A 26,915-nucleotide genomic window follows, 5' to 3' on the forward strand; every position below is an offset into this window, starting at 1 on the left:
ATCAACATCATGTTATAGAGCAGAAGTTGCTGAGCAGATTGATATATATCTTTATGGGAATAAATTTAGTATAACTTTTAAAATATTGATTGAAATCTCTGATGTTTTCATGCTAAAGAGTCCTGTCCATTGAGTGACACCGCCCACTGGACTCCTTATCACAGAATGAGCAGGGATTTCAATCAATAAATTACAAGTTATACTGAATTTTTTCCCACAAAGTTATATATCAATCTGCTCAGCTCTTCCTGCTCTATAACATGATGGTGATATATTAGATAGCATTGTCCTGGTGACAGGTTCCCTTTAAAGTCAATGAATTCCTGGGAACACATGCATATGTGTGAAACGGAAGGCTGAATCATGATGTGAATGTGGCTTTTGTCAAGACCCCCTCTAAAAGCCATTTCATCTGACACACTGACAGATCTGGCCAGGTCATATATTACATAGTTTCCCATGGGTGCCATGTAGATCTGCATTTTCTTACAGAGGCAGATATGATTGAACAGAACTTTCTCTGGCAACAACAACCAATTCCTAAAGTAGACACATGGCTGTTTTTTTTGTTTGTTTGTTTTTTTAAGGGTTTCATGGAGAGCAGAGCTGCAGTAACCCAGCACAGCCACTACATTATATATGGCGCTGTCAGCTTCTGGCTCCATTCAAGGAGTGTTCAGGCTCCATGATTTTAGCAGACACTTGATTGGTGGGGGTGCTGGATGTTGGATCCCAATGGTTAGATATTGAGAATAGGCCATGAATTAAAAAGTCCTTGAAAACATTTTGAACTCCTTTAGGCTGCGTTCGCACTACGTATATTTCAGTCAGTATTGTGGTCCTCATAGCAACCAAAACCAGGAGTGGATTAAAAACACAGAAAGGATCTGTTCACACAATGTTGAAATTGAGTGGATGGCTGCCATATAACAGTAAATAACGGCCATTATTTCAATATAACAGCCGTTGTTTTTAAAATAACAGCAAATATTTGCCATTAAATGGCGGCCATTCACTCAATTTCAAAATTGTGTGAACAGATCCTTTCTGTGTTTTTAATCCACTCCTGGTTGCAATATGAGGACCACAATACTGACTGAAATATACGTAGTGTGAACCCAGCCTCAAACAATATTGTAATTTTAATTTGTCCGACTTGCATGTATATGCATCAAAATTTAAATTTTTGGACTTATGCCGTCATTTTAACATTAACCTTTACACTGAAATTTCTATTAGTAAATTCATGGTTTCTTTTATTTTATTTTTAAAAGTTTTTTTCTTCCATTTTTGAGCTACCAAACATAACTCGAGCTGTAAGAGCACAAAAGTTTGGGAACTTCCACAGAATAGGGAATAATTGTATGACTAGGAATCTGACTGCGAGGGCTGCTGGATTCCTGAACGGACTCTGAATGGAGCAACAGTGAACTGACTTGACCTCCACTCCACTCATTGTCTTGGGAAAGCCCAAAGGCAACAGTCTATCAGTCTATCTAATGTGCTGCCATAGACAATGATATAGCTGTGGTTAAAGCTGCACACTGCAGCTTCATTTGTATTCATATTTAGGAGTCCCATTCCCAAGATCATTAGTGGTCCCAGCAGACTGGAAACACCCCCCCCCCCCCTTCTATTTTACAAACATAGATGCTGTTCTTAAACACTATAAACACTACAGAAGAAAAGGAACCTGCATCATTTTGGACCCTGTTGCACCTTGTTGTAAAGATACATTTGCCCCTAAAGAAATACCTTCCAACAGGTCCAGAAAAATGTGATGTGAATCTAGCCTTATTGAACACTGTTTTTCTTGCTGGAAAAGCAATGGTGTGAATAAAGGGAGGACTTTTCTTTGGATGTGCTGTCTCCTACAACTTTCTTTGGATTTCTTCCCTTATTGAACAGTGTTTTTCTTGCTGGAAAAGTGCCTTTTTGACTTCCCGAAACCTCAGCCCGCCATAGAGCCACTTTTTCAAAAGAAATGGAGCATAAAATCGATTATGTGAATCTTTAGTTCATTCCATTCCCCTTGAAGAAATGACTAGAACATATCTTTGCGCTGATGAAATGTCCGCTCATGAGCATTGTATGTAGCTTATATGGAATCGCCCCTTTTGTAGGTTTTGTAGAAATCTAAACTTTGCTTTTTGGTCATTACACAGCTTCAAGGAAAAGTCCAGATTATTACAATATGGCCACATTTACAAGGCTGGAAAGCACCTGCATATCACAGCTACTAAACCCAGACCCCTGTGGTTCTATTCAACTAAATCTATAATTTATTACTGTACGGTAATCTAAGCTTGGTTGAATAGAACTGTTGGGGTCTGAGTGATATGCCTGCTGTGTATATTCTCCATCAGTAAAATATATGTTTCCGTATATTCTTCAAATATACACTTTATAGCCATGTTACAGCGTGAGATTCGTCAGTAAAACAACGCGGCGGAAAACTGCAGGAAGCGTGGGAGTATGTTGTAGAATGGTAAAAATCACACTTTGGGGCATTGTCGGTACTCATCAGAGAGGTATACCAAAGCTTACCTCCGCACCCCATGGTTTTTAATAGGCCAAACCTATTTTACAAGAAACTATATCTGATTTATTTCCTGTACGGATGAAATCTCAAAAGTATAGACTATTACGTATATACTGTACTGTATGTGTATTAAAAAAAATTAGTTTACTTTGTTGGTTTTATTAAAGTTTATATTTTTTTGATGGTATTGCTAGCATAGTGGTAATGCTATAGTAGCTCCATAACATGATGCGGCCTAAGTGACAGATATTACTTGTGTAGCCTATAGCTTCTTACACTGTGAGCCTCCCCACTTGGTAGTGAGGTGCTCCCGAGGAGGCAGGATACATAGAAATCATTAGACGCTGCACAGACCTTTCCTTGGAGGCACCAAGATTTGGCTAAAGGGGTATTCCCATCTGAACAAACATTGTTACACACGTAGGTGACAAGTGACATAAGAGAAAAATTTTAGCAAATACATTCAGTAGGAAACTTGCCTTCTTCTCCTGATATGCTGCTTTTTTTCCTCCCATTGTTGACAACTCATTGTCTAGGTTACAAATCACCTCTCTACTCTAGAAGCAGTGATCGGGCTGGTGTTTATACATAATTAGTATACATATTTATGTATGTTACCGTATATATACATGTATTGCTATAAATTATACATTATTATATATAATATATATTTATATTATAAATTATAAAAGCATATATATGCTTTTAGAGCAGAGTGGTTTCTTTAACCTAGACAGCGAGATGGGTGAGAAGGGTTCAGGCAACTTTCCTAATAAAAGTATTTACAAAAATATTTAACTAATGAGCTTTACAAGTTTAAAGGGGAACTCTGGTGACAACGAAAAATCCAGTACAGGCAGGTGGCTGCGGAAACATATTGAAGAATCTATATTTACCCGTCCCCCTGCCCCTGCAAGACTGTATCACAAGCTTGCTCTCATTCTCTGGTCTCCAATGTCGTCATGACCAAGGCGGAAGTGCCCGCCCAGCCAGTCAGCAAATGTTGCTATGTCCCACCCCAGTCACTGACTGGCTGAGCGGGCATTTCTGAGTGGGGCCATGATGTCGCAGAAGCTTCAGGAGGCCAGCAGTGGTCTGTGAACAGTGATACAGCGATATGGGTGGGGTTAAGTATAGATTCTTTAATATTATTTCCTGCACCCCCTGCTTGCACTGGAATTTTGGTTTTCACCGGACTGCTTCTTTACCTATATTAGTGCAGATGGAAATATCCTTTGAAGGCCTCATGCACATTTTAGTATTTTGGTCAGTTTTTTTGCATGTGTACTGGTAAGCCAGTACTAGTAATGGGTCCAAAACATGATACTATTCTTCTGCTTACTTGCCTCTACTCACCTTTGCTTACAAATTCTAATGTAAACTACTGACCAGAATAACATTGGTATAAAACACCTAAACTACTATTTTCATCCCACATATTTATGGTATTGTCCCATCGTAAGTGGCTGTCAGATTCCCTGACGGCACATAATAAGATATAGTGAGGCCGCTTCAGCAACCCACTTAAAGGGGTTGGCCACGTTATAGTAAAATAGTTCAGTGTACAGTATTACTAACTGTATTATATATGTAACTATATTACTGAATATACTGACAGTAGCTCCCTGTTTCATAGAACTAAAATAAGACCCAGCTCCTCCAGGCTGTGCTGCCATGCTTTGTGGTGAGTCTGTCGATAAGATGGCCAACATGGAGGAGCATGTGACCATGCCCCACCCCCAAGTGGCCACCACTGAGCCTGTATATGCCTATGGAGAACACTGGGGGCGGGGCATGGTCACATGCTTCTCCATGTCGGCCATCTTATGGACAGAATCATCACAGAGTAGGGCAGCCCAGCCTGGAGGAGGGGAGTGTGATTTTAGCTCTATGAAGTACACAGGGAGCTGCTGTCAGTATATACAGTGAGTACACTTACTAATTCTGTACACTGAGCAATTTTACTATAAAGTGGCCAACCCCTTTAATAAAGCGACTGCACGTCCTGACCAAGAAGCATTGGAGAGGTAGAAGTGCTCTAGGCTGTTTCCCACCTCTGCCTCACCATACAAGATAGAGGCTGTGGGAACCTCCGATCTCAACATAGGTGCGGGCCCTCCCTCTGTGGATATGCCTCTTTAAACAGAATTATCAAATGGGTTATCTGAAGATACAAAGGTATCCCCAATGCACAGAACAGGGAATAAGTAGCGGGTCGGTGGAGGCCCGAGGGATTCAGAAAGCAGAGGACAAATACTCCCTGAATGGCAATGTTTGGAAAATGAATAGAACTCTGTGTACTGTCAATTCTCGGAGGATGGACCCCCATGATGAGCCATTTACCCCCTAACCTATAGTTGGGGGATAACTTTGGACCTTGGGATAGCCTCTTCAACTTTTTATTATTTTAATGCTATACTGGGTGCAGGAAATTATTAGAAAATGGGGAATTCATCTGATGGTAAGACTCGATTCCCGTAGATTGGGAAAGTCCTGGTGTAGAGTTATAAAGACTTAAAAGTTTTTTTTATTTAATTGATTTCAGTATTATTCCTCAAGTATCAGTCTATAATTGCTGTAAAGTGATGTTAGTATATCTTCTGGATCCTTCCTACATGCAATTTACTCATCCACTTAAAAGGCATTATCTCTTACTTATTGGTTCCATGTGCAGATTCTTTGCAGATGGAATAAAAGGCTGACATCAGCATTAGTGTCTTATGTATAGTCTGCTGTGCTTCCTAGGATTGTAGTCATAGAAAAACAAAAGAAAAGGCTATGAAAGGTTGATGCATCTATAAAAGAAAAAAATGGCCACAAGAAATAAAGCCAATGGAAAAATTTTCAAAATTAGTAAAAGTGATTCTTATCTGGATCATATATAGAGCAGCACTTAAAGTAACTCTATGTAATGTTCAATGGTGCCTCCATATGGCACCATATGTATGTACAGTGCCTCTAAATAGCACCATATTTATGTACAGTGCCTCTAAATAGCACCATATGTATGTACAGTGCCTCTAAATAGCACCATATTTATGTACAGTGCCTCTAAATAGCACCATATTTATGTACAGTGCCTCTATATAGTGATGAGCGAATACTGTTCGATCGAATAGATATTCGATAGAATAGTAAGGTATTCGATCTATCGAATATTATCGAATAGTTCGCCGAATATTCGATAAATATTCGATAAGCGTTCAAATCCCCCAGCTTCCGGTTTTTACCTCCAAGTGGTCGAATAGATGTTTTTCAATAATCGAATACTTGTTCCCATAGACTTTAATGGGATTGAACATTCGAACGAACATTCGAATATTCGGGAGATATTCGTACGAATACCGAATATTCGAATATTTCACTATTCGCTCATCACTACCTCTATATGGCACCATATTTATGTACAGTGCCCCCATATGGCACCATATTTATGTACAGTGCCTCTATATGGCACCATATTTATGTACAGTGCCTCTATATGGCACCATATTTATGTACAGTGCCTCTATATGGCACCATATTTATGTACAGGGCCTCTATATGGCACCATATTTATGTACAGTGCCTCTAATATGGCACCATATTTATGTACAGTACCTCTATATGACACCATATTTATGTACAGTGCCTCTATATGGCACCATATTTATGTACAGTACCTCTATATAGCATCATATTTATGTACAGTGCCTCCATAGGGCACCATATTTATGTATAGTGCCTCTATATGGCACCATATTTATGTACAGTGCCTCGTTATGGCACCATATTTATGTACAGTACCTCTATATGACACCATATTTATGTACAGTGCCTCTATATGGCACCATATTTATGTACAGTACCTCTATATGACACCATATTTATGTACAGTGCCTCTATATGGCACCATATTTATGTACAGTGCATCCATAGGGCACCATATTTAGGTATTGTGGCTCCAAACATTACATATGATAAGGCATGAATAGAGCATCCAGTGGGATCTGGATTTGCCACTGTTGTAATTCTAAGAGCAGCCAGCACGGGAGGCTAACCGCAGCCACCAGTGCTCGTGTAGGCTGCTCCTGGACTTGCCACGGTTATAAAGAGGTCCAGGTCCTGCCAGCAATAAGAGGTCATACGAGGTAGCGCTGCATGTAAGGGCAGCCTGAATGGAATCACTAAGGGTGGGTTCACACTGCGTTTTAGCAATCTGTTTAACGGATCTGTTTTTTTTAACGGTCAAAAAAGTTGTGTCAACAGTACTTTATTGTGCGTAAAAAAAAAACGCATCCGTTTTGATCCGTTTTTTTATAATGGAAGTCAATGGAAAAACGGATCAAAAACGGATGCACACAAATGCATCCATTTTTTGCAATCCATTTTTTGCAAAAAACGGATCAGTTAAACGGATGCTGAAAACGCAGTGTGAACCTAGCCTCAGACTACTTTTTTACATTAAAGCAAGGTGACGTTCCTTCTGATCATCCACCATTAAATTCTGGTAATGGTCCTGACCCTGAGGGATCATTATTGATATGGATATCAAATGTTTCTAACTTTACATTACCTTGATTGGCATACTGTAGAAAAAAAATGTTGGCTGCCTTCAGCCACTACTATGAGGAACTCATGCACTTATACACTCTTCTACTTAATAAATCATAGCAATAAGCAGCTAAGCTTCCTGTACTGGTGGCTGCAGACAGACAGAATGTTATTTAAAGGGGTACTCCGGCAAAAATCTTTATCTTTGAAACCAACTGGTTTCAGAAAGTTATATAGATTTGTAATTTACTTCTATTTAAAAATGTCAAGTCTTCCAGTACTTATCCACTGCTGTATGCCCTGCAGGAAGTGGTGTTTTCTTTCCAGTTTTGGCCTATGTTCACACAACGTATGAGACCAGCCATTCTGTGACCCCAGCTTGGTCACGGAACGGCCCGTCTCTGCCCGGATCATCCCGGCGGGTACTTAAGTACCGTCCGGATGATCTTTCCAGCCGCAGAGCTCTGATGCAGGCGCATCAGCGCGCGCTCGCATCAGAGCTTCCCATAGCACACAGTGAAGCAAGCGTCCAGAGCCGCTCGCTTCATTGTGTGAACTGACAGGGTTTCCTACAGCCGGAATTCATTGAATTGCGGCCGCAGAAAACTGACATGTCAGTTATTTGCGGCCCCGCATGGGATCCCGGCCGGAGCGCGTGCAAACTGTATACGCTCTGGCCAGGATCCTATTGAAAATAAGGCATTGTTCCACTCCTCATGGCAACAACAGCCGTACTTTTACGTAGTGTGAACATAGCCTTACACAGTGCTCTCTACTGCCACCTCTGTCCATGACAGAAACTGTCGAGGGCAGGAGAGGTTTTCTGTTTCAATATATTGTATTGTATTAAAATTTTCCATTCAATGAGATTCTTATTTCAAGAATAAGGGAGGATGGTAAGATGAGAGAGGAAGTGGGTATGAAAACATTCTAGATTTACTACTGCTCTGAACAGTTCCTGTTATGGACAGAGATGTCAGCAGAGAGCACTGTGTCAGACTGGAAAGAATACACCACTTCCTGCAGGACATACAGCAGCTGATAATTACTGGAAGACTGGAGATTTTTCAACAGTAGTAACTTACAAATTTATATAACTTTCTGAAACCAGTTGGTTTGAAAGAAAAAGATTTTCACTACAGTACCCCTTTAAAGCGACTCTGTACCCACAATCTGCCCCACAAACCACTTGTACCTTCAGATAGCTGTTTTAATCCAAGATCTGTCCTGGGGTCTGTTCGGCAGGTGATGCAGTTAATGTCATAAAAAACTACTTTTAAACTGGCAGCCCTGTGCCCAACGGCCGGGGCTTAGATTGTGTATGCATTAGGCTGGCACAACCTCTCTGTCCCTCCTCCCCACCCTCTTCATCATTAGGAATGCTCCAGGCAGATTGCCTCCTATTCGTCAGCTGTGTCAGCCCGGCACATGGGCTGGATCGTTAAGGCACCTGTGTAGTTTTCACACGGGGGCTGCCAGTTTAAAAGTTGTTTTTTATGACAATAACTGCATCACCTGCCGAACGGACCTCAGATCAGACCAGACAGATCTTGGATTAAAAGCAGCTATCCGAAGGTACAAGTGGTTTGTGGGGCAGATTGTGGGTACAGAGTCACTCTAAGCCTATGCAGGGGATTTCAAGCTAGGTACCAGATATATATATATATATATATATATATATATTCTGTATATATTTTTATGTCCGCCTTAAATTGTCCAGAGCAGTAGCAAATCCCCATAGGAAACCTCTCTGGCTCTGGACAGTTCCTGACATGGACAGAGGTGGCAGCAGAGAGCACTGTGAAGAGAATACACCACTTCCTGTAGGACATACAGCAGCTGATAAGTATGGGAAGACTGGAGATTTTTAAATAGAAGTAAATTATAAATCTATATAACTTTCTGAAACCAGTTGATATGAAAGAAAAAGATTTTCACTGGAGTACCCCTTTTAAGCACATCAACACTGACTTGGAATCTGGTCGTCTACCTAGAGCTGATCATCATACTGGCAATCTATCTGCACCACAACTCCTCCTTTACTTAAAAGTTTGTATTAGGATGAAAACAACATATACAGCAGTGCATCTCTACCATAACCCCAGTGATCCAGTGAATAAGAGTGATCAAGAGTTACACATTATAATGGATTAAGTACTATAAGAGAATTATACAGCCATCAAATTCTTAAAGGAATACTCAGAGGTCCAATGTTTTATAGATTCCAGCTATGTCGGATCAATGTAGTTGTATACAGCATATCTACTGAAGAGAATGGAAAATGGGAACAGCGCTTACAGTATATGCTGAAACTGCCATAAAACAGCAATTCCCGGCAGTGAACAGCAGTGGAGTTGCACTCACCAGATGGTGTTTCACAAGAGGGACAACATCCACTATATCTCTTAATGTTCAGAAGTAGCGTCGGTGTAGAACTATTTGCACCTGGTAAAACTGGACCGTCCCTGCCTGTCACTCTCCCTTTGTGTATAACTTGTCACAGGATACTAAAGATTTTAATGTTTATTAAAGGGGTTGTTAACCCATAACAAAAATTTCTTTTAAATCAACTAGAGCCAAAAAGTGCCAGAGATAATAATAAATAAAACTTGAGTGTTGCAATACTTATTAGCTGCTGTATGCCCTGCATGAAGTGGTGTATTCTTTCTAGTCTGACACAGTGCTCTCTGCTGCCACCTCTGTCCGTGAAATGAACTGTCCAGAGCAGCAGCAAATCCCCATAGAAAACCTCTCCTGCTCTCCAGACTGGAAAGAATTCCACTTCCCGCAGGACATACAGCAGCTGATACGTACTGGAAGACTTGAGATTTTTAATAGAAGTAAATTACAAATCTCTGACACTTTTTGACACCAGTTAATTTGAAAGAAATTCCCCTTTAAGGCCTCTGGCACAAAGCCATTATATTTGGTGGCCCACCCACTTTGTGGACTATACATACCCCGACTGCGAAACTAATAGAGCCATGCGCAGGAAGCTTAAGTAAGCGACGCATTTCGGTCCGGTACCTGCCATGACAGTCTGAGGAAGGATCCAGTATGGGTCCAAAATATGTTGCATGTTCAAAGGGGTTCTCCAGCGAAAATCTTTTTCTTTCAAATCAACTGGTTTCAGAAAGTTATATACAATTGTAATTTATTTCTATTTATTAAATATCAATTATTTCCATACTTATCAGCTGCTGTATGTTCTGCAGCCTGACACAGTGCTCTCTGCTGCCACCTCTGTCCATGTCAGGAACTGTCCAGGAAAGGTTTTCTATGGGGATTTGCTGCTGCTCTGGACAGTTCTTGACACAGACAGAGGTGGCAGCTGAGAGCACTGTTTCAGACTGTACAGAATACATCACTTCCTGCAGGACATCCAGCAGCTGATAAGTATGGGAAGACTTGATATTTTTAAATAGAAGTAAATTACAAATTCATATAGCTTTCTGAAACCAGTTGATTTGAAAGAAAAACATTTTCGATGGATAACCCCTTTAAGATCTTTAGTATCTAGTGCCAGTTTATACATTAAGGGAAAATACCATCTAGGAAGGGTCTAGTTTTCCAGGTGAAGGTTCTTCTGCACATATACTAACTAGAATCCTAATACAGACTGTGATACGGTTGTCAAATCCACTATATCCTGGGTCAGGCAGAATTGCCAGGTGGCATGGATACCTATGCAAAGTGGTCACATATGTATCAATAGGGTCTCTCAGTTATATCTTTTCTCATTCAGTATGATTGTATAGGGAAACATAGAATAATATATAATCATGATATCACAAATTGCATGAGGAATATATGCAGATCTACTGCATATATACTATAGAAGACATAGGAAGATGTATAGGGCTGAGCGTCTCTATGGCATGCATGTTTGCTGCATTGCTCATACTATCTCACAATCACCAGCTAAAATACTGACTCTCCCAGCACCTCCTTCCCAGTCTCCAGATCTGCAGAACGCTGTGCAGTCCGTGCACTCAATGTAATTATATGTGCCTCCAGTTCTAGGAGAAGACAAGGTCTGGGTCACTTTGCAGTATAGTGCAATTTCCTACAGAGAACTGAGTGCACACATTAAACAAGTGACAGCATTCACACCATTAACCAGAAGGATAATGCACGCTCCTAACACACAAGTAGCCTGGGGGATAGAGAAAATAAATCATGCTTACAGGAGCTGCAGAGACGGGATATGGGAAAAACTCCCTTCTGGGATTTCTGTAAATTCAGACCTGACAAAGGACCTGCAAAAAATACATATATGAGCGTATAGTATAAAACAGGAGATAAAAGACCACAGCAATAAATAATAATAATAATAGCATGGCGGATGCGACAGAACGCTTCAATCTGATCAAATCGATGACGTAAAGCCACAGTTCCAATGCAATATACAAGGCGGCATGCATCACATAGGAAGAGCACAGCACCTAATACATAAAGAAGGAAATGCTTACAGCCCTTACAGTGAGATAACATCAGGAAGGAAGGTGCGCGGTATAGTCTTGGCGTTCTCACATAAGGCATTGTCTTTGGTACAGGTGCACCAGGTTGGGCATTTGGACTTGCTTGGTTTTCTCCCATTAATCTCATGTATCAATAGGAGAACAATTGAAAGGCAATAGAAAAAAGCTAATCTTCTATGTAGCCTGGTGCCATTCCCCATCCTCCAGGTAATTTCTGACTGCAGCCAGTAAGACGGATATCCCCAACCATTAACAGCAGCTGTGGTCCTTTGTAAGGCCAATGCAAGGGTCTCGGCTCGTCCCTTGGCTGTCTTCCTCTTCTCCGCCACTGTGTTGCTTGGAGGAACCTGCAGCTATATCTGTATGCTGTGTGTGTGTGGTGTGTGTGTGTGCAGGGAAGACTAGTGCTGAGCTCTGAGATGGGGAATATCCCACTGCCTCGCAATAAGGGCGAGAACAAGGGATACATGCATTGCCATGTAAATATCAAGCTCGCACAGCAGTAGAATGCCAAGTGATGTCATTTAGAAAATGCACAGCCTGCTGCTTTCAAAGGGAGGCCCTTTCCTTGGGAACCAAAAATAGTACAGCATTATGTCTTGCTGGGGCTTCGAGGAGGGGAGGGAATTCATCATTTTCACTGGCTCCTTCCAGGGTTAATTCCTATGGGGACAGTGTTTCCTATATGACAGGGCATCCAGAAAAAGCAAGATAGATAGCCAAGGCGTGAATAGGAAAGCAATTTATAGCCAGCCGAACGTATATATATCCAGACATTAAGGTAATCGTTTCTATAGCCGGTTGATCACTAGGCAGCCTAGCATCAGCGTAGGAGACGCTAGGATTCCTGGAGACCAGCAAATGCAAATGATCTGCAAGACATTTACCTTTCTTACTAGTTTCTGGCAGAGAAGATTATTTATCATGTTAGGGGAGATATACAATGGAAGGCTATGTTCACACAATGTTATTTCTGCTTAGTTTAAAATGAAGTCCGTTATTTTGAGTCTAAAAAAAACGAACATCATTTAGCTGTCTGGCCTCCCCTTAGTGCAATGACTGGTGTTTGTACATTATTCTAGTTTGGGGTTACTAATAGCTCTTTGGATGCGACTTAATTGAAAAGTCCATTGAATTTAATAGTAAAAACGGAGAAAGAACAGTGACAAAAGAAAAACCGTGCGTGAACAACTAACAAAAAACGTCCGCTGTTTGCGAAAGACGTCTGAAAATAATGATCATGTTCATTATTTTGACGCCCGCGGCAAAAACATCCGTTATTCAACACACCATTGGACGTCCGTCTTCCCATTGACTTCAATGCATTGCCATTGCAGTCAGTTAAATCTCGTTTTTTTTAACACGAAAATAGGCCGCCATTTCAATATTTTTGACGTTGTATAAACATAGCCTAACGCTGACAAAAAAATTTGTTCTAGGAGCTGAAGGGTTAAACATAGTAATGGGTCGTATGAACAAATGTGTTGCATTGCTGCTAAATATTTGTAGGCACCATTGTAGGCATCATGTGATTTGTGAATATATTCAATATATTTGGCAGCGCTGTATTACCAGTCTAATTTAACCCTCTGTAATGCTCACAATTAACAGGGGTCGGACAAGTAACTAGAACACCCCTATTTTCAAATACAGTAGTTTAACTGATGAAATAGCTAGAAACCTCCTTTCCCCTGTTGTTTATTACTTGTGCTGTTGGTGTTGCCGTCCCCTGCTGAGTTGACTGGTATATCGAGGTCTCCTGTTTCCTTGATCAAATCTCAGTGTGATGACTGGCAATATGTTTGCAGACAGAAGTAGCTGTGGTCAAAAATCGGGGTTTTTTTACAGTTCATTTAATTGCGACTAAACTACAAAAAAGTTTTTTTTTTAATAGCACAAGTAATGAAGTTTATCGATAGTGGTATATGCTACGTGACTGAGAAGAGAGGGGATGATACCAGTGATGGTGGGGGTGGGGGAAAAAGTTCGACTTGACTATGTAAAAATAGAAGGATTCTAGTCATTTTGTTCAACTTCTGTTCTCAGCAACATATATAGAAGTCAATTAGTCTGTTTTTAGAGTATGGGAAGAAACACAGGGACAACATACAAACTACAGTACATGTGGGAATTGTAACACTATTGCGGCGCATCCATACTACCCAGAAGTAATGCTACCTATGTGCACTTGTATAGGACAGCTGTCTACCTACCTAAGAGGAACCTTAAGGCCCAATTACACCAAACAATTAGTGTGTGTTTTTGGCCGATTACCGTCGTTTGGTGTAACAACGCATGTTAAAAGACCACGATCAGCAGACATGGGCAATGTCAGTTGATCATGGTCTTTCAACATGTTGTAAAATCACAATGACGTGCAAGAGGAGTGTTGCCAGTAGACTGCCATTGACTCCGATGGGCAGCCTGGACGGTCTAAGGGCCCTATTCCACGGAGCGATAATCAGCCAAATCGGCCGATTATCACTCCGTGGAATAGAGACAAGATCAGCCGATGATCGCGTCATTGGCTGATCGTTTATTTAGGTTTAAACCTAAAATCATCAGGCACTGACCGCGCATTGCTGCGTGGAATAGCGATGTGCGGCGGGCAACCGACGATTTCACAAGCACCATGCTTTACCTAAGCATGTTGCAGGTCTTCTCCTGCGTTCCTTCTCCCTCCCAGTCCCGTGCGCAGCAGCAGCTTCGGTGCGGCCTGTCTGGCTAACAGACCACTCAGCCAATCAGTGGCCAGGACCGCCGCAGCCAGTGATTGGGGGATTGGGAGGAAGAAGGAGTGCAGGAGAAGACCTGCAACATGCTTAGGTAATGTATGGTGTTTAAACAAGGGCTGCAAGGACATCAGTAACAATGTCCCTGCAGCCCTCGCTAAACGATTATCAGGCTGTGTAATAGGTCCAGTAAATGAGCGCCGATCTGCTAGATCTTACATTATTAATCGGGCCCCCATCGGCCCCTGGAATAGGACCCTAAGGACTGTCCAGGCAGCCCCTCCTGCTGCTTCCTGCGGCCCCTCTTGCTGTTGCCCACTCGCTGTTTGTGTTTGTAATAGCACAGGTAGCAAGCGGGTAATGAGAGACAAGTGAGCGTTGACCTGACAGACCTCAAAGCTCGCTTCCCTCTAGTATTGTGCTGTGTAATATGGCCGTTCATCTCTGACTATGTTTTGCATTCTAATCAGTAATAGTCATGATCCTGTCTGCTCAGCACCAAAGCTTTCACTTCATTGAGGCCTGGCTTAAATATAATGCATGGTTTTAAACCTTAAATTAGCTTTCCAGCTAAATGTATTCTTAGAAAAATCCGATTAATAATGTAATTATACAATTCAGAAATGTCACCACAGTGTGACTACTGCCAAATGGCTTCTTGCCTTCTCTGCTGCTGCTGGCAGCACATTGCCAATCTAGCTATATGCCGAACAGCTGATTTATAATATATGGGAACGGTTGGTAGGGATAATCTGACTAATGGTGCGTTTACACACAGAGATTTATCTGACGGATTTTAGAAGCCAAAGCCAGGAATGGATTTAGGAAGAGGAGAAATCTCAGTTTTTCCTCTATGACCTGCTCTCTGTTTATAGTCTGTTCCTGGCTTTGGCTTCAAAAATCTGTCAGATAAAACGCACCATCAGACTATGTTCACACACCGCCAAATTGACGTTTTTATTGGACGACTATAATAACCCTAGTTGTTATGAAATTATGACGATGTGTAAACATAGCCATAATCTGCAATCCTATATATTGGGGGAGATTTATCAAACATGGTGTAAAGTGAAACTGGCTCAGTTGCCCCTAGCAACCAAAGAGTCTTTGGAAAATGAAAGGTGAAATCTGATTTTTTTTCTGGTTTCTAGGGGCAACTGAGACAATTCTACTTTACACCAGTTTGATAAATCACCCCCTCTGTCGTCCACATTGTATTGCAGCATGCATAGGCCCTGTGCAATTAAAGGGGTAGTGCGGCGCTAAACAATTATTCACTAAATAACACACATTACAAAGTTATACAACTTTGCAATGTATGTTATGTTAGTGAATGGCCCCCTTCTCCGTGTTTCCCCCCACCCACACTAGACCCGGAAGTGTAGTGCTCTATACTCACCTGATTCGTGTCAACCCCTGTCCGCCATCTTGCGACAATGATGTAATCTTTGGGCCGAACCCGAACCGACCGTGCCTCGTGCCGGCCTCCCTCTGCCGGGTCATCAGCTGCTCATCCGCGATTGGCTGAGCATAACTGTGCCCAGCCAATCGCGGCTGTCAGAGCGGTTCGGCCGGCCGCCCGAAGATTGCATCATTGTCACAAGACGGGGGTCGACACGGATCAGGTGAGTATAGCGCACTACACTTCCAGGGGTGGCATGGGTGGGGGGAAACACGGGAAAGGGGGCCATTCACTTACATATAGAGATGGCGAACCTGGAGCATGCTCGAGTCGATCCGAACCCGAACTTTCGGCATTCGATTAGCGGTGGCTGCTGAACTTGGATAAAGCCCTAAGGCTATGTGGATGGCCGCCATATAACAGTAAATAACGGCCATTATTTCAATACAACAGCTGTTGTTCTAAAATAACAGCAAATATTTGCCATTAAATGGCGGCCGTCCACTCAATTTCAACATTGTGTGAACAGAGCCTTTCTGTGTTTTTAATCCACTCCTGGTTTTGGTTGCAATACTGACTGAAATATACTGACTGAAATATACATATACTGACTGAAATATACGTAGTGTGAACGCAGCCTTATAAAAGTGTATATAAAATTGATCACAAGGTGGGGAAAAGTATGCACATAGGGGTACAGTCACTGGTATGTAAACATAGTACACTGAATCACATATAATTATACATGAAAAGCGTAAGGTGCAATTAGTCTGTAGGGGGACTACAACTGTACAGCATGTCCAGATAATCTCACTGCACACAGGCTCAACTTGTTCAATTGTTATTGTAAACAAAATCACTATTGCACCACCCCTAGTAAGGTATAACATAAAGTGCTACTAATATACTCAAGAGCCGTTCCGAATGATATGGAAAATGAATCCCCCAGATCCCACTGACTGTACCTGATGTAATACGCGTTCTATACCGCCTCCAATGTGATTCAGTGTACTATGTTTACATACCAGTGACTGTACCCCTATGTGCATACTTTTCCCCACCTTGTGATCAATTTTATATACGCTTTTAGATTGTAAATTGTTTTGTCAATAAAGTTATTTGAAGTTTATGATAAATAGATTCTTTGCCTCTTTTTGGTAGGAAGTATTGTATTTTGGCCTGAGGAGGGCTAGGGTTGTTTTTGTAAGAGTTTACTACCCCTTTAAATGCCTATTAAAGGGGTACTTTTTTTTTTCTTTCAAGTCAACTGGTTTCAGGAAGTTATAAAGATTTATAATTTACTTCTATTTAAAAATCCTAAGTCTTCCTCTGCTGAAATCTCTGTCCAAAACAGAAACTGTCCACAGCAGTAGCAAATCCCTTTGGAAACCTTTCCAGCTCTGGACAGTTCCTGTCTTGGACAGAGGTGGCAGCAGAGAGCACTGTGTCTAAATGAAAATAAATCAACACTTCCTGCAGGACATACAGCAGCTGAAGACTTGATATTTTTAAATAGTAGTAGTAAATTATAAATCTATATAACTTTCTGAAACCAGTTGACTTGAAGAAAAGAAAAAAAAAAAGATTTTCACTGGATAACCCCCTTTTTTCAAGAACAGTGTATAGAGTATATCTTGAAGAAATGAAGGTAAACAGCGGTCACACCAAATACTGATCTGATTTTGATTTCCTTTCTGTTCATTCTCTTAGCATTTTTAATTCAATTAAATTAATTTATTGAATTAATTCATTATAAAAAAAAAATAAATGAATTTAACTATTAATACTTCTATTGTATTATGTACAGGCAGTAAGTATTTCAACCCCCATTTATCCTGATAAAACGTAGCAAAAAATCTGAGCTATTCAAAGCTATTAAAAATATACTGCTGTGAAAAGCAATGCATGTCAAAATTGCTAATTTTGGCCTGGGCATCAAGCCATCACTGACCCATGCTCTTTAAGGGGTTTCTCTATCTGACGTGCTGTTAAAATTTCATATGAAGACACAAGTGTAAAGTGATAGAAGGAAATACATTCAGGCGCCAGAAACTTTAGAACATACATTTACTAAAATGGCCAAGTTCAGAACCACAGTAACAGATGCTCCAGCAGCTGGGGATTTCAGATTGCTGCTCTGAGGGTGGTCGCTACCAGAGATTGTCATTTCCTCACCCTGAGTAAGCAGGCATCAGATATCCTAATAATACAATGACCTTGACAGGTTGTAGTAGCACAATGTAAAACACTTCCCCGCGCCAGGTGTCAGGCTGCCAGTAAAAAACAGCTAGTTGGATTTCCCACTGTAATCAAGAATGACTCTACAAGAGATACTGTAACTAGAGCTAACTTGGCCTAAATTGACATTTTGTCCGACATTTTCCATAATTACTAATGACATTTTTTTTAATGACATTTTACTAATGACATTTTTTTCCCGTCATTACCTTTACTATTAACTTTGCCTAAATTAATAGTACAAGTGAATAACAGGAACAATGTTTTATATATATATATATATATATATATATATATATATATATATATACATATGTTATCCCCCGCCTTTAAAACTCACAATTCACTTTTAAAAACTGCTAAAAGTCCGTCTTGTGAGAGGAGAAAGATCAGCTCACTGAGGGTGCAGGTCATATGCTGCCATTAAAGGGAATATGTCAGCATCTGTGCCCTACCTCAGGTGCTTACAATGTGCTGTAGCTGGCAGTCCCCTAGTGAACATGGTACCTTTTTGGTAATTTGTCAGTGGACTGGGTTATAAACAATCTCTGGTTTTCTACTGTAATGAAGAGTCAAAGAGGAGTTGTGGCTCAGCATTTGTGCCGCACTCTGGCCTCTCCACTCCTTCCTCCTCCCTCTTCTTCATGAATAATCTCTGCTACAGAATGAGTTAGCTGCAGATTAAGACAAAGGCAGAGAAAGACGCATTAAAATGGATGCAACTTGTAGTCTTAAACCTACCCTTAGAGCTTGATTCATAGATAACACTGCTCAGAACTGCTTAGTAAAGTTCTCCATGTGATAAAGAGATTGAGATGAGCAGTATCCTCCCATGATACATTATTGCAGCTAGTCTCCCACCTACCAGCTCAGGGTAACACGGTCATAAATAAGTTATATAATGGCCAGATGGAGTGCTATTCTGCACGTACACACACAACTTATCGTGAAAAGTTTTCTGAAAAGTTACGAGCCATTTAAGTTTATGCAAATGCCTTTGTAAGGTTAGAAATCACACTGGATAAAAGAAGACACATAAATGCAGCATGAGGGAAGTACTTGACATTGAAAAGTTTAAAAATATTCTAAAAATGCAAATTTTAAATGGGAAGAAAAAATTCTATTTACAATATTAAATGAGAAGTTCTCCAGCAGCCACAGCCCACACAGCTCTGGGAGTCGGGTCGTGACATCACCATGTTACCCAGGAAGTGACATCACCATGTTATCCAGGAAGTGACATCACCATGTTATCCAGGAAGTGCAGTAGTAAGTGCGGGGGAAAAAAGCACTTTATAAGCATTTCCCGTATTGGGGATTTGTATAACTTTTGGGGGGGCAATACAACACTTTAATAAAAAATTTCGCCAGACTTCTCCTTCAAAAATGATCACAATTGGCACTGCACATCCATAAAAATACACAATGTAATCATGGCAGTTTTTTAGTCATCTTACCCCAAAAATAGAATAAAGAGTGATGGAAACAAGTCATCCAAAGGTGACTTGCAGTGTTTTTGTAATTATGAAGCAGAGAGCTAGCCTGGAATGAGGAACTTGTAAAAATTGAGCAGGTTGCGAGAATCACTATTCCTGGAAGGCTGGTACTTAGAATAGCTAGGATATTTAAAGTGTCACTGTCAATATAACTTTAAAAATCTAAATCGACAGTAGATGTGATATAAAGCAAGTTTGCAATATACATCCATTATTTTTTTTGTTATTACCATGCTATAATACAAAGCTGAACTTACCAAAAAAACAGGTCCAGGCTCCTGAAAACAGATTTTCTGACTTGCGCTGGTAAAAAACAAACTAAACACAGGTGAACCCTCCCACCCTCTCTGTGCTATGCTTTGCCTGTTTGGTTAATGTGGCATAGAAAGACAAAAACACAATTTGGGATGTATTGTACACAAATATTTGTGATTTTTTGTCACTCGATGAATCCCCCTACACACCTACTATGTTCCCCAGACTCCTGAGTGCACCAATGATGAGTGATATCACCGCATAACTGGGCAAATTTACCATCCAGGCCTCTATGACAGCTGAACTACAACCCCAAATCATATACTGTATGTATATTATTTCAATTACCATGTGCTCCTATATACAGAGAGTAAAACGTTTTAAGTCAAGTAAACAGCAGCCGCGGGTTGCAGTACATAATATGTCTCAATTTCAAGAAGACAGATGGTGATAGATTTTTTTTTTCTGGCTTGATGTTAAATTAATTTGTTTTTTTTTTATGGAGCCAGCCAAACTGCAAGATGGTTGCCAAATATCTGCTGAATAGAACATTAGTTGTATTTTTATTCCAGCTTTCAATCAACTTTGATCAAGAATTCTGCAAACTTAATTAGAATTAAAAACCAGCAAAGAATACAATCACACATCATGTATGAATAACAATGCCCAAAAATCTCATCCACAAGTACTAAACCCCATTATACATCACTATATACAGTGGTGCCTTGGATTACGAGCATAATTCGTTCAGGGACTGTGCTTGTAATGCAAATCCACTCTTAAACCAAAACAAATTTTCCCATAAAAAATCACTGATATGCAGACAATTGGTTCCACACCCCAAAAATAATGATTTTTTTTTTTGTTCTGAATAACATGTAGAACAGATTAAACAAACAATGAGAAACTGCTGAATATGTCATATTATAAGTTACTGTACAGAATAGCAATCAGCATGTGGTGTATAATGTATAGTAAGTCTATAAACCTGAAAACACAGCAGCAGTTTGTAGATACAGGATGCAACTGCAGATCCCCATAATTCAGTATAATAGTAAAACAGGCCAGAATAGAGACAGCAATGGAGAAGGGGGTGTGTTCAGCATGGACCAATCAGGAAGTGAGAATCACAGAGCTGTGCAGGAGGACAGTGACAGAAACTTTTCTATACTGCAGTGTGAATGGCTGAGTGTAAGTGCAGGCACATTATAGCAGCAGTGTGTATAGCTGAGTATAAGTGCAGGCACATTATAGCAGGAATGGAGAGGATGGGAAACACAAGGGCTGATAGAGACTGCAGGGAGCATGAGGGAATGAGCAGGGCAGATGTGGGCACATACATGCAGCACTCTCTGTCCAGGGAGAGAGGGGTTACAGCTATGAAGAGATTACCTCCACAGTCCTGTCCCCTGATGCAAACCCCAGCCCCAAGTGGGTCTGCCATAATTTGGAGGTGAGGAATACCTCCTGGGTCAGAGGACAGTGCTGTAGACCCTGCTATGCAGACCATGCCCCTCCCCCAGTCCAGCTGCCACCCAGTCCAGGGAGCTGTTAAACCAAAGCAATGCTCTTAAACCAAGTTACAATTTTGGAAAAATGGGAGCTCTTCTTGCAAAGTACTCTCAATCCAAGTTACTCTTAAACCGAGGTACCACTGTGTGTGTGTGTGTGTGTGTGTGTGTGTGTGTGTGTGTGTGTGTGTGTATATATATATATATATATATATATATATATATATATATTAAAATATTTTTTTTTTTTTTTATGCACATACAGTATCTTATTTATATTCCATACAGAAAAATAAAAAGGCCTCCAAGATACATTCCAAATTGGACCTGTTTGGCATATGTTCAACATACACGGGGGGGGGGGGGGTCCAAATGAGTTTAAACACATCCTAATCTAACTAGTTATGTAGCAGCAGTATCCCTGAGCAAATAAAAATCCTTCCATATGTAAGCCTCGATAGAATATATGACAACCTTTGTAGAAGCTATAAAAGTTTGTTCACACCAGGCATACATGTAACTCAAAAAACATGTATGGGAATGGGAATTCAGATGAATGAAATCATTACAGGCTCATGTGAGCTTAAGGTGGCCAATTCTTCTGACACCCCCATATTCACATGCATGCTCAGCTTTGCCGAGCATGCACAAGTTCTCATTAGGGAGAGGGGAACAAGCATGGTGTAAAGCAGGGGTGGGGAACCTTTTCCATGTCGAGGGCCGGTCGGGCATTAATAAAATCATTCGAGGGCCGCATACCGTGTGCGGCAGTTAGTAGCGTGGGTTTGCAGCACCCGGGGCAAGGCAAAGTATTGTTCCCCTAGTTCCCCTGCTATTGTAGTTAACCCCCAGTGATGCCCTGCTATTGTAGTTAACCCCCCCAGTGATGCCCCTTGTAGTCTAGTTAACCCCCAAGTCATGTCCCTGGTAGCCTAGTTAACCCCCCCAGTGATGCCTCTGGTAGGCCTAGTTAACCCCCATCAGTCATGTCCCAGGTGGCCTAGTTAACCCCCATCAGTCATGTCCCAGGTGGCCTAGTTAACCCCCATCAGTCATGTCCCAGGTGGCCTAGTTAACCCCCATCAGGCATGTCCCTGGTGGCCTAGTTAACCCCCATCAGGCATGTCCCTGGTGGCCTAGTTAACCCCCATCAGTCATGTCCCAGGTGGCCTAGTTAACCCCCATCAGGCATGTCCCTGGTGGCCTAGTTAACCCCCATCAGGCATGTCCCAGGTGGCCTAGTTAACCCCCATCATGCATGTCCCTGGTGGCCTAGTTAACCCCCATCAGGCATGTCCCTGGTGGCCTAGTTAACCCCCATCAGGCATGTCCCTGGTGGCCTAGTTAACCCCCATCAGGCATGTCCCTGGTGGTCTAGTAAACCCCCATCAGGCATGTCCCTGGTGGCCTAGTTAACCCCATCAGGCATATCCCTGGTGGCCTAGTTAACCCCCATCAGGCATGTCCCTGGTGGCCTAGTTAACCCCCATCAGGCATGTCCCTGGTGGCCTAGTTAACCCCCATCAGGCCTGTCCCTGGTGGCCTAGTTAACCCCCAAATAAAAAAATAAACATCCCACTCACCTTACCTCCGTTCCCACGCTGCCCATGTCCTCTTCTGTCCCAGGTCCTGTGGGCCGGTCTTTCTCCTGCAGGCGGCGCGCGATGAAATGACGTCATCGCGCGCGGCCCGCAGGAGACTGAAGACATGCGCCGCTCTGCTGTGGAAGAAGCCGGCATAGTAAGCATCCTCCTGTGTCCGGCAGCTGTCACAGACACCGGAGGATGCTGTGTATGCCGGCTCCTTCCTCCTCCAGAGCGGCGCGCATCACAGGGGAGCTGCGGGCCGCGGGACGCATCGGGAGGTCTCAGGTTCCCCACCCCTGGTGTAAAGTGAAACTGGCTCAGTTGCCCCTAGCAACCAATCAGATTCCACCTTTCATTCCTCACAGACTTATTTGGAAAATGAAAGGTGGAATCTGATTGGTTGCTAGGGGCAACTGAGCCAGTTTCACTTTACACCATGTTTGATAAATCTCCCCCTAAGAGTCTAATGGTGCGTTTACATGAAACGATTATCGTTTGAATTTTCATGGTAACGATCGCATTTGAGCGATAATTGGCTCGTGTAAACACAGCGAACGATCAAGCAATCGTTCATTTTGATCTTTCAACATGTTCTCAAATCGTCGATGGTCGCACGCTAAAAATTCGCACATCGCTTTGTGTAAACAGTCTTTGACCAATTCACTGTATATGTGAGATGGGCTTAAAGTAGCAGTTCAGTTTTTTTTTTTTTTGGCCCCCCCGGGTAGCCGCTGTCATGTATACTTACAGAAGATGATCGGTGTCCCGCGGCGTAGCTCCGGTGCCGTTCAAATCGGGCGCGCGCTCACTTCCATCGGCACTGTGACTCCTGTTCTCAGCCTTGTAATTTGAACGCCGGAAGTCACGCGCTTCCATAGCGAATGCATGGAAGCGAGTGACTTCCGGCGTATAATCACTGGTCAGAGAAGAGGACTCGCAGCAGCCGGCGGAAGTGAGCGCGCCCGATTTGAAAGGCACCGCGGTACGGGAACTGACCTACGGGAACGGGACACCAATCATCTTCTGTAAGTATACATGACAGCGGCTACCCGGGGGGCCGAAAAAAAAAAAACTGAACTGCTTCTTTAAGCGATCTTAAAACGTTCGTAATAATGATTTTTTTCAAACACTATATTATTCCATCTAAACGCTAATTGTTATAAAAAACACATTGTTACTTTGAAATCGTTAATCGTTCGTTTGGGCAAATTATCACTCCCTGTAAACGCAGCATAAGGGCCAGGGCCGTATAACCAGCTGCCTCTGCCCTAGGCACTAAACCTGCAGACGCCCCTCATCTTAACTCAGTAGTTAGCATCAGGATTTTCTAGCTTCTGAACATCATATTAATACCTCATCGTCACCACATGCAGCCGAAACCAGACCCTCATGCGGTAACCAATAGGCGTATGGTCAATAATCCATAATACTGCCATACTCTGACTGGATAACACCGCCATACCAGACCTGACCAATACCATCATATTCCCCCCCGCCCCATCAAAAAGACACCAGATTTACTAGTAAGTTTGAATGGGAGGTGGGAGACTAAAAAAAAATTTTGTTTCCTTCCCCCTGTTCCCTGGTGCTGCCCCCCAGCAAGGTGCTTCCCTAGGCACCGGACCACAGGTGCCTAGTGGTAGATCGGCCCTGCTAAGGGCTCTTTTACATGATGCAATGTAGCGCCATAAAAGAGCGCAGATCAGTAAGATCAGAGCTTGTTTGTAGATCAATCATGCAGTCAGGCCATTTAACTGATCACTTCTGATTTTTCATGCAACATATTAACTTTATGACAGGATCAGAAAGGATCAAACACGCTGAAATCCAACTGCCTGATCCTTCTTTCTGCAATATCTGCCATCTGGGTAGAGTCAGAATATCCACATACAGATCAGATGGTCAGCCAGATCTGCCCAATTGTAAAGTTCAGTCCACATTTATCTATTGTGTATGGTGACCTTTAGTCTTTTTGATGAGGATGTTATTAAGTGGCACTGACTTTTTTATACACTTATAAAATACTGTAATGACATCAGCCGGTTTCATTTATTTATTTTTTAATTATTATTTTAAGAGGTTGTCAAAAACCCAAAACACGTTTAGGCATTGTTTACACAATGTACTTTTTATGAAAGGAACGGCCATTGTTTACAACTTAAACAATGGCCTTTCTTTGAATAATGCAATAATTTGCATTGAAGTCAATGCAAACATCTTCCATTGTTTCACACAATGTATTGAACAACGGACGTTGTTTGCTACGGCCATCGAAATAATGATCCTGTTAATTATTTCCGGCCGTTGGCTATAGACTTCAACGCAATTTTCATTAAAAACAACGGCCATTGTTTTGAGTGCCAAATAATGGCTGTTGTTTATACAGAGTGTGAACATAGCCTTAGACTTAATATAATAAACAATGATCTTGAGCTAAAACGTTGCTATAATTTATCTTCTATCCACAATGAGGAATTCTATGACTACATGGAGGGACAAGGTCAGAGGATCACACAGGTCAGAAAGATTGCAAATTATAGTTATGGCTGAGTTGCCCTTGAGATTTTGTAATGAACACAGGATTGATTTAGTGCTTGTACACAGTGAACAGGATGCCGACATCAAGTGTGAATTTCCCATGGCTAAACCCAGGGACCATCTGCCATCAGACAGACAGCCGATCAGTTAGAGAACGTTACATTTGGCAGGTTCCACTGCAAACAGATAATAAGGTATATTGTAAGATCAGCTATAAATCTGCAATTTCTAACAAGATACCCCATTAGTGTTAACATCCTGGAGAACCCCCCCTAATATGACCCCATAATAGGCAGTTAAAGATTTTGGACATCCCTTAAAGGGGTTATCCACCTAAGAGCTAAAAAATTAAATGCTAGCTTCTTTTACTCACCAAGTCCCCCTGAGTATTTTGAGCCGTCTCCTGTCTTTCTAGCTGCTGCCATTCCTCAGTTACAAGTTTTTCTAAAAGCCGATCTATATCCAAGATGGCGCCAGCTAGGAAACTACATTTCCCATCATGCATCTCCCCGATTGGTCCATTGGTCCAGTGTAGGTTTAGATCTCTGCTTGCTGACTGTGATTGAAAACATTCTAGTTCCATCCAGACTCTAAGAACATCCAGAGCATCCTTGTATGAAATATTCAGTGATTCTTTGCTTACTGGTATTGTGCTGAGGGACTGGCGGAAGGCAAATGTAATGCCAATCTTCAAAAAGGGCTCTCGAACTTCGCCAGGTAACTATTGACCTGTAAGCTTATCATCCATTGTGGGGACCCTATTTGAGGGGCTTATAATGGACTAGATCCAGGAATACGTAGTGGATAGGCGTTCCTTACGATGTATCCACCCTCTGCACGGAGCTGACAGACAGCGGGAGGCAGCCGCCGAGATTTCTGATTCATACGAACCAGAAATCCGTCTGGTTCGCTCATTTCTAGTGCTCACATGTCAGTGCCTCATGTCTTTCCCATTCTGTTTGCAGCAGCATTGGTGAGTCCAATACCACATTCATACTTGTGTTGTTTGGGGGCAGCCTTCCCCGCTGGTGGTGCCGGCTGGGTTTAGGGGGGGGCACTTTGGGTTTGGTCCTGTGACATTGGGGTTGCAGTGCCATTCTATGGTCTCCCTTCCCCGCACGTGCACGCTTTGTGGGGGTGGCGGTCGCTGACCGACACGGTGGTGAGTTAGCGTAGGGACCCGTGTGAACCAGGGGACCTGCACGTGGTACACGGGGCTATTATGGTTTGATCAAATTATATACTGACACCCTGACGGTTTTTAAAATGGGCCTAGCGGCACTAGTGTCAGCCAGATGTGGGATTTGCAGTCGCACCTCTCTCTCCATGTCGTGTTTTGCAGTGAGAACACTTACTAATACTGTACACTGAACTATTTTACTATAAAGTGGCCAACCCCTTTAAATAATCAACTGGTAATAATGCATTTGAGAATGGACAAAACTGGGGATTCCAGGAAGTAGATCTCTAGTAACGAGCTGATCTTTGGGCAATAATCAGAACCTTGGACCATCGTCTCAGAGGGACAGGCTGTCTCCACTCCATGGAGTCTCTTTTTATTCTACTATGTCTGCTTTAAAACCCTACGGCTACTGTAAATT

At 42.0% G+C, this 26,915-nt stretch overlaps 1 protein-coding gene across 3 annotated transcripts in view; it reads right to left on the minus strand.

Annotated features, from left to right (window-relative positions):
* LGI1 (leucine rich glioma inactivated 1) overlaps window positions 1-26,915 on the minus strand; it is a 57,513-nt gene that overhangs the window by 26,629 nt on the left and 3,969 nt on the right. For 2 of the 3 annotated variants that reach the window (XM_069978983.1, XM_069978982.1), the window contains exons 1-2: window positions 11,557-12,043; window positions 11,263-11,334 (exon numbers count right to left, since the gene is read on the minus strand). In XM_069978983.1, the coding sequence (XP_069835084.1) occupies window positions 11,263-11,334; window positions 11,557-11,756 (272 nt within the window). In that variant the 5' untranslated portion in view covers window positions 11,757-12,043. Of the gene's footprint in view, window positions 1-11,262; window positions 11,335-11,556; window positions 12,044-26,915 lie in introns of those variants that run through there. The other variant, XM_069978985.1, reaches the window with a different exon arrangement.

This window comes from Dendropsophus ebraccatus, chromosome 8, assembly GCF_027789765.1.
Source record: "Dendropsophus ebraccatus isolate aDenEbr1 chromosome 8, aDenEbr1.pat, whole genome shotgun sequence".
NCBI lineage: Eukaryota > Metazoa > Chordata > Amphibia > Anura > Hylidae > Dendropsophus > Dendropsophus ebraccatus.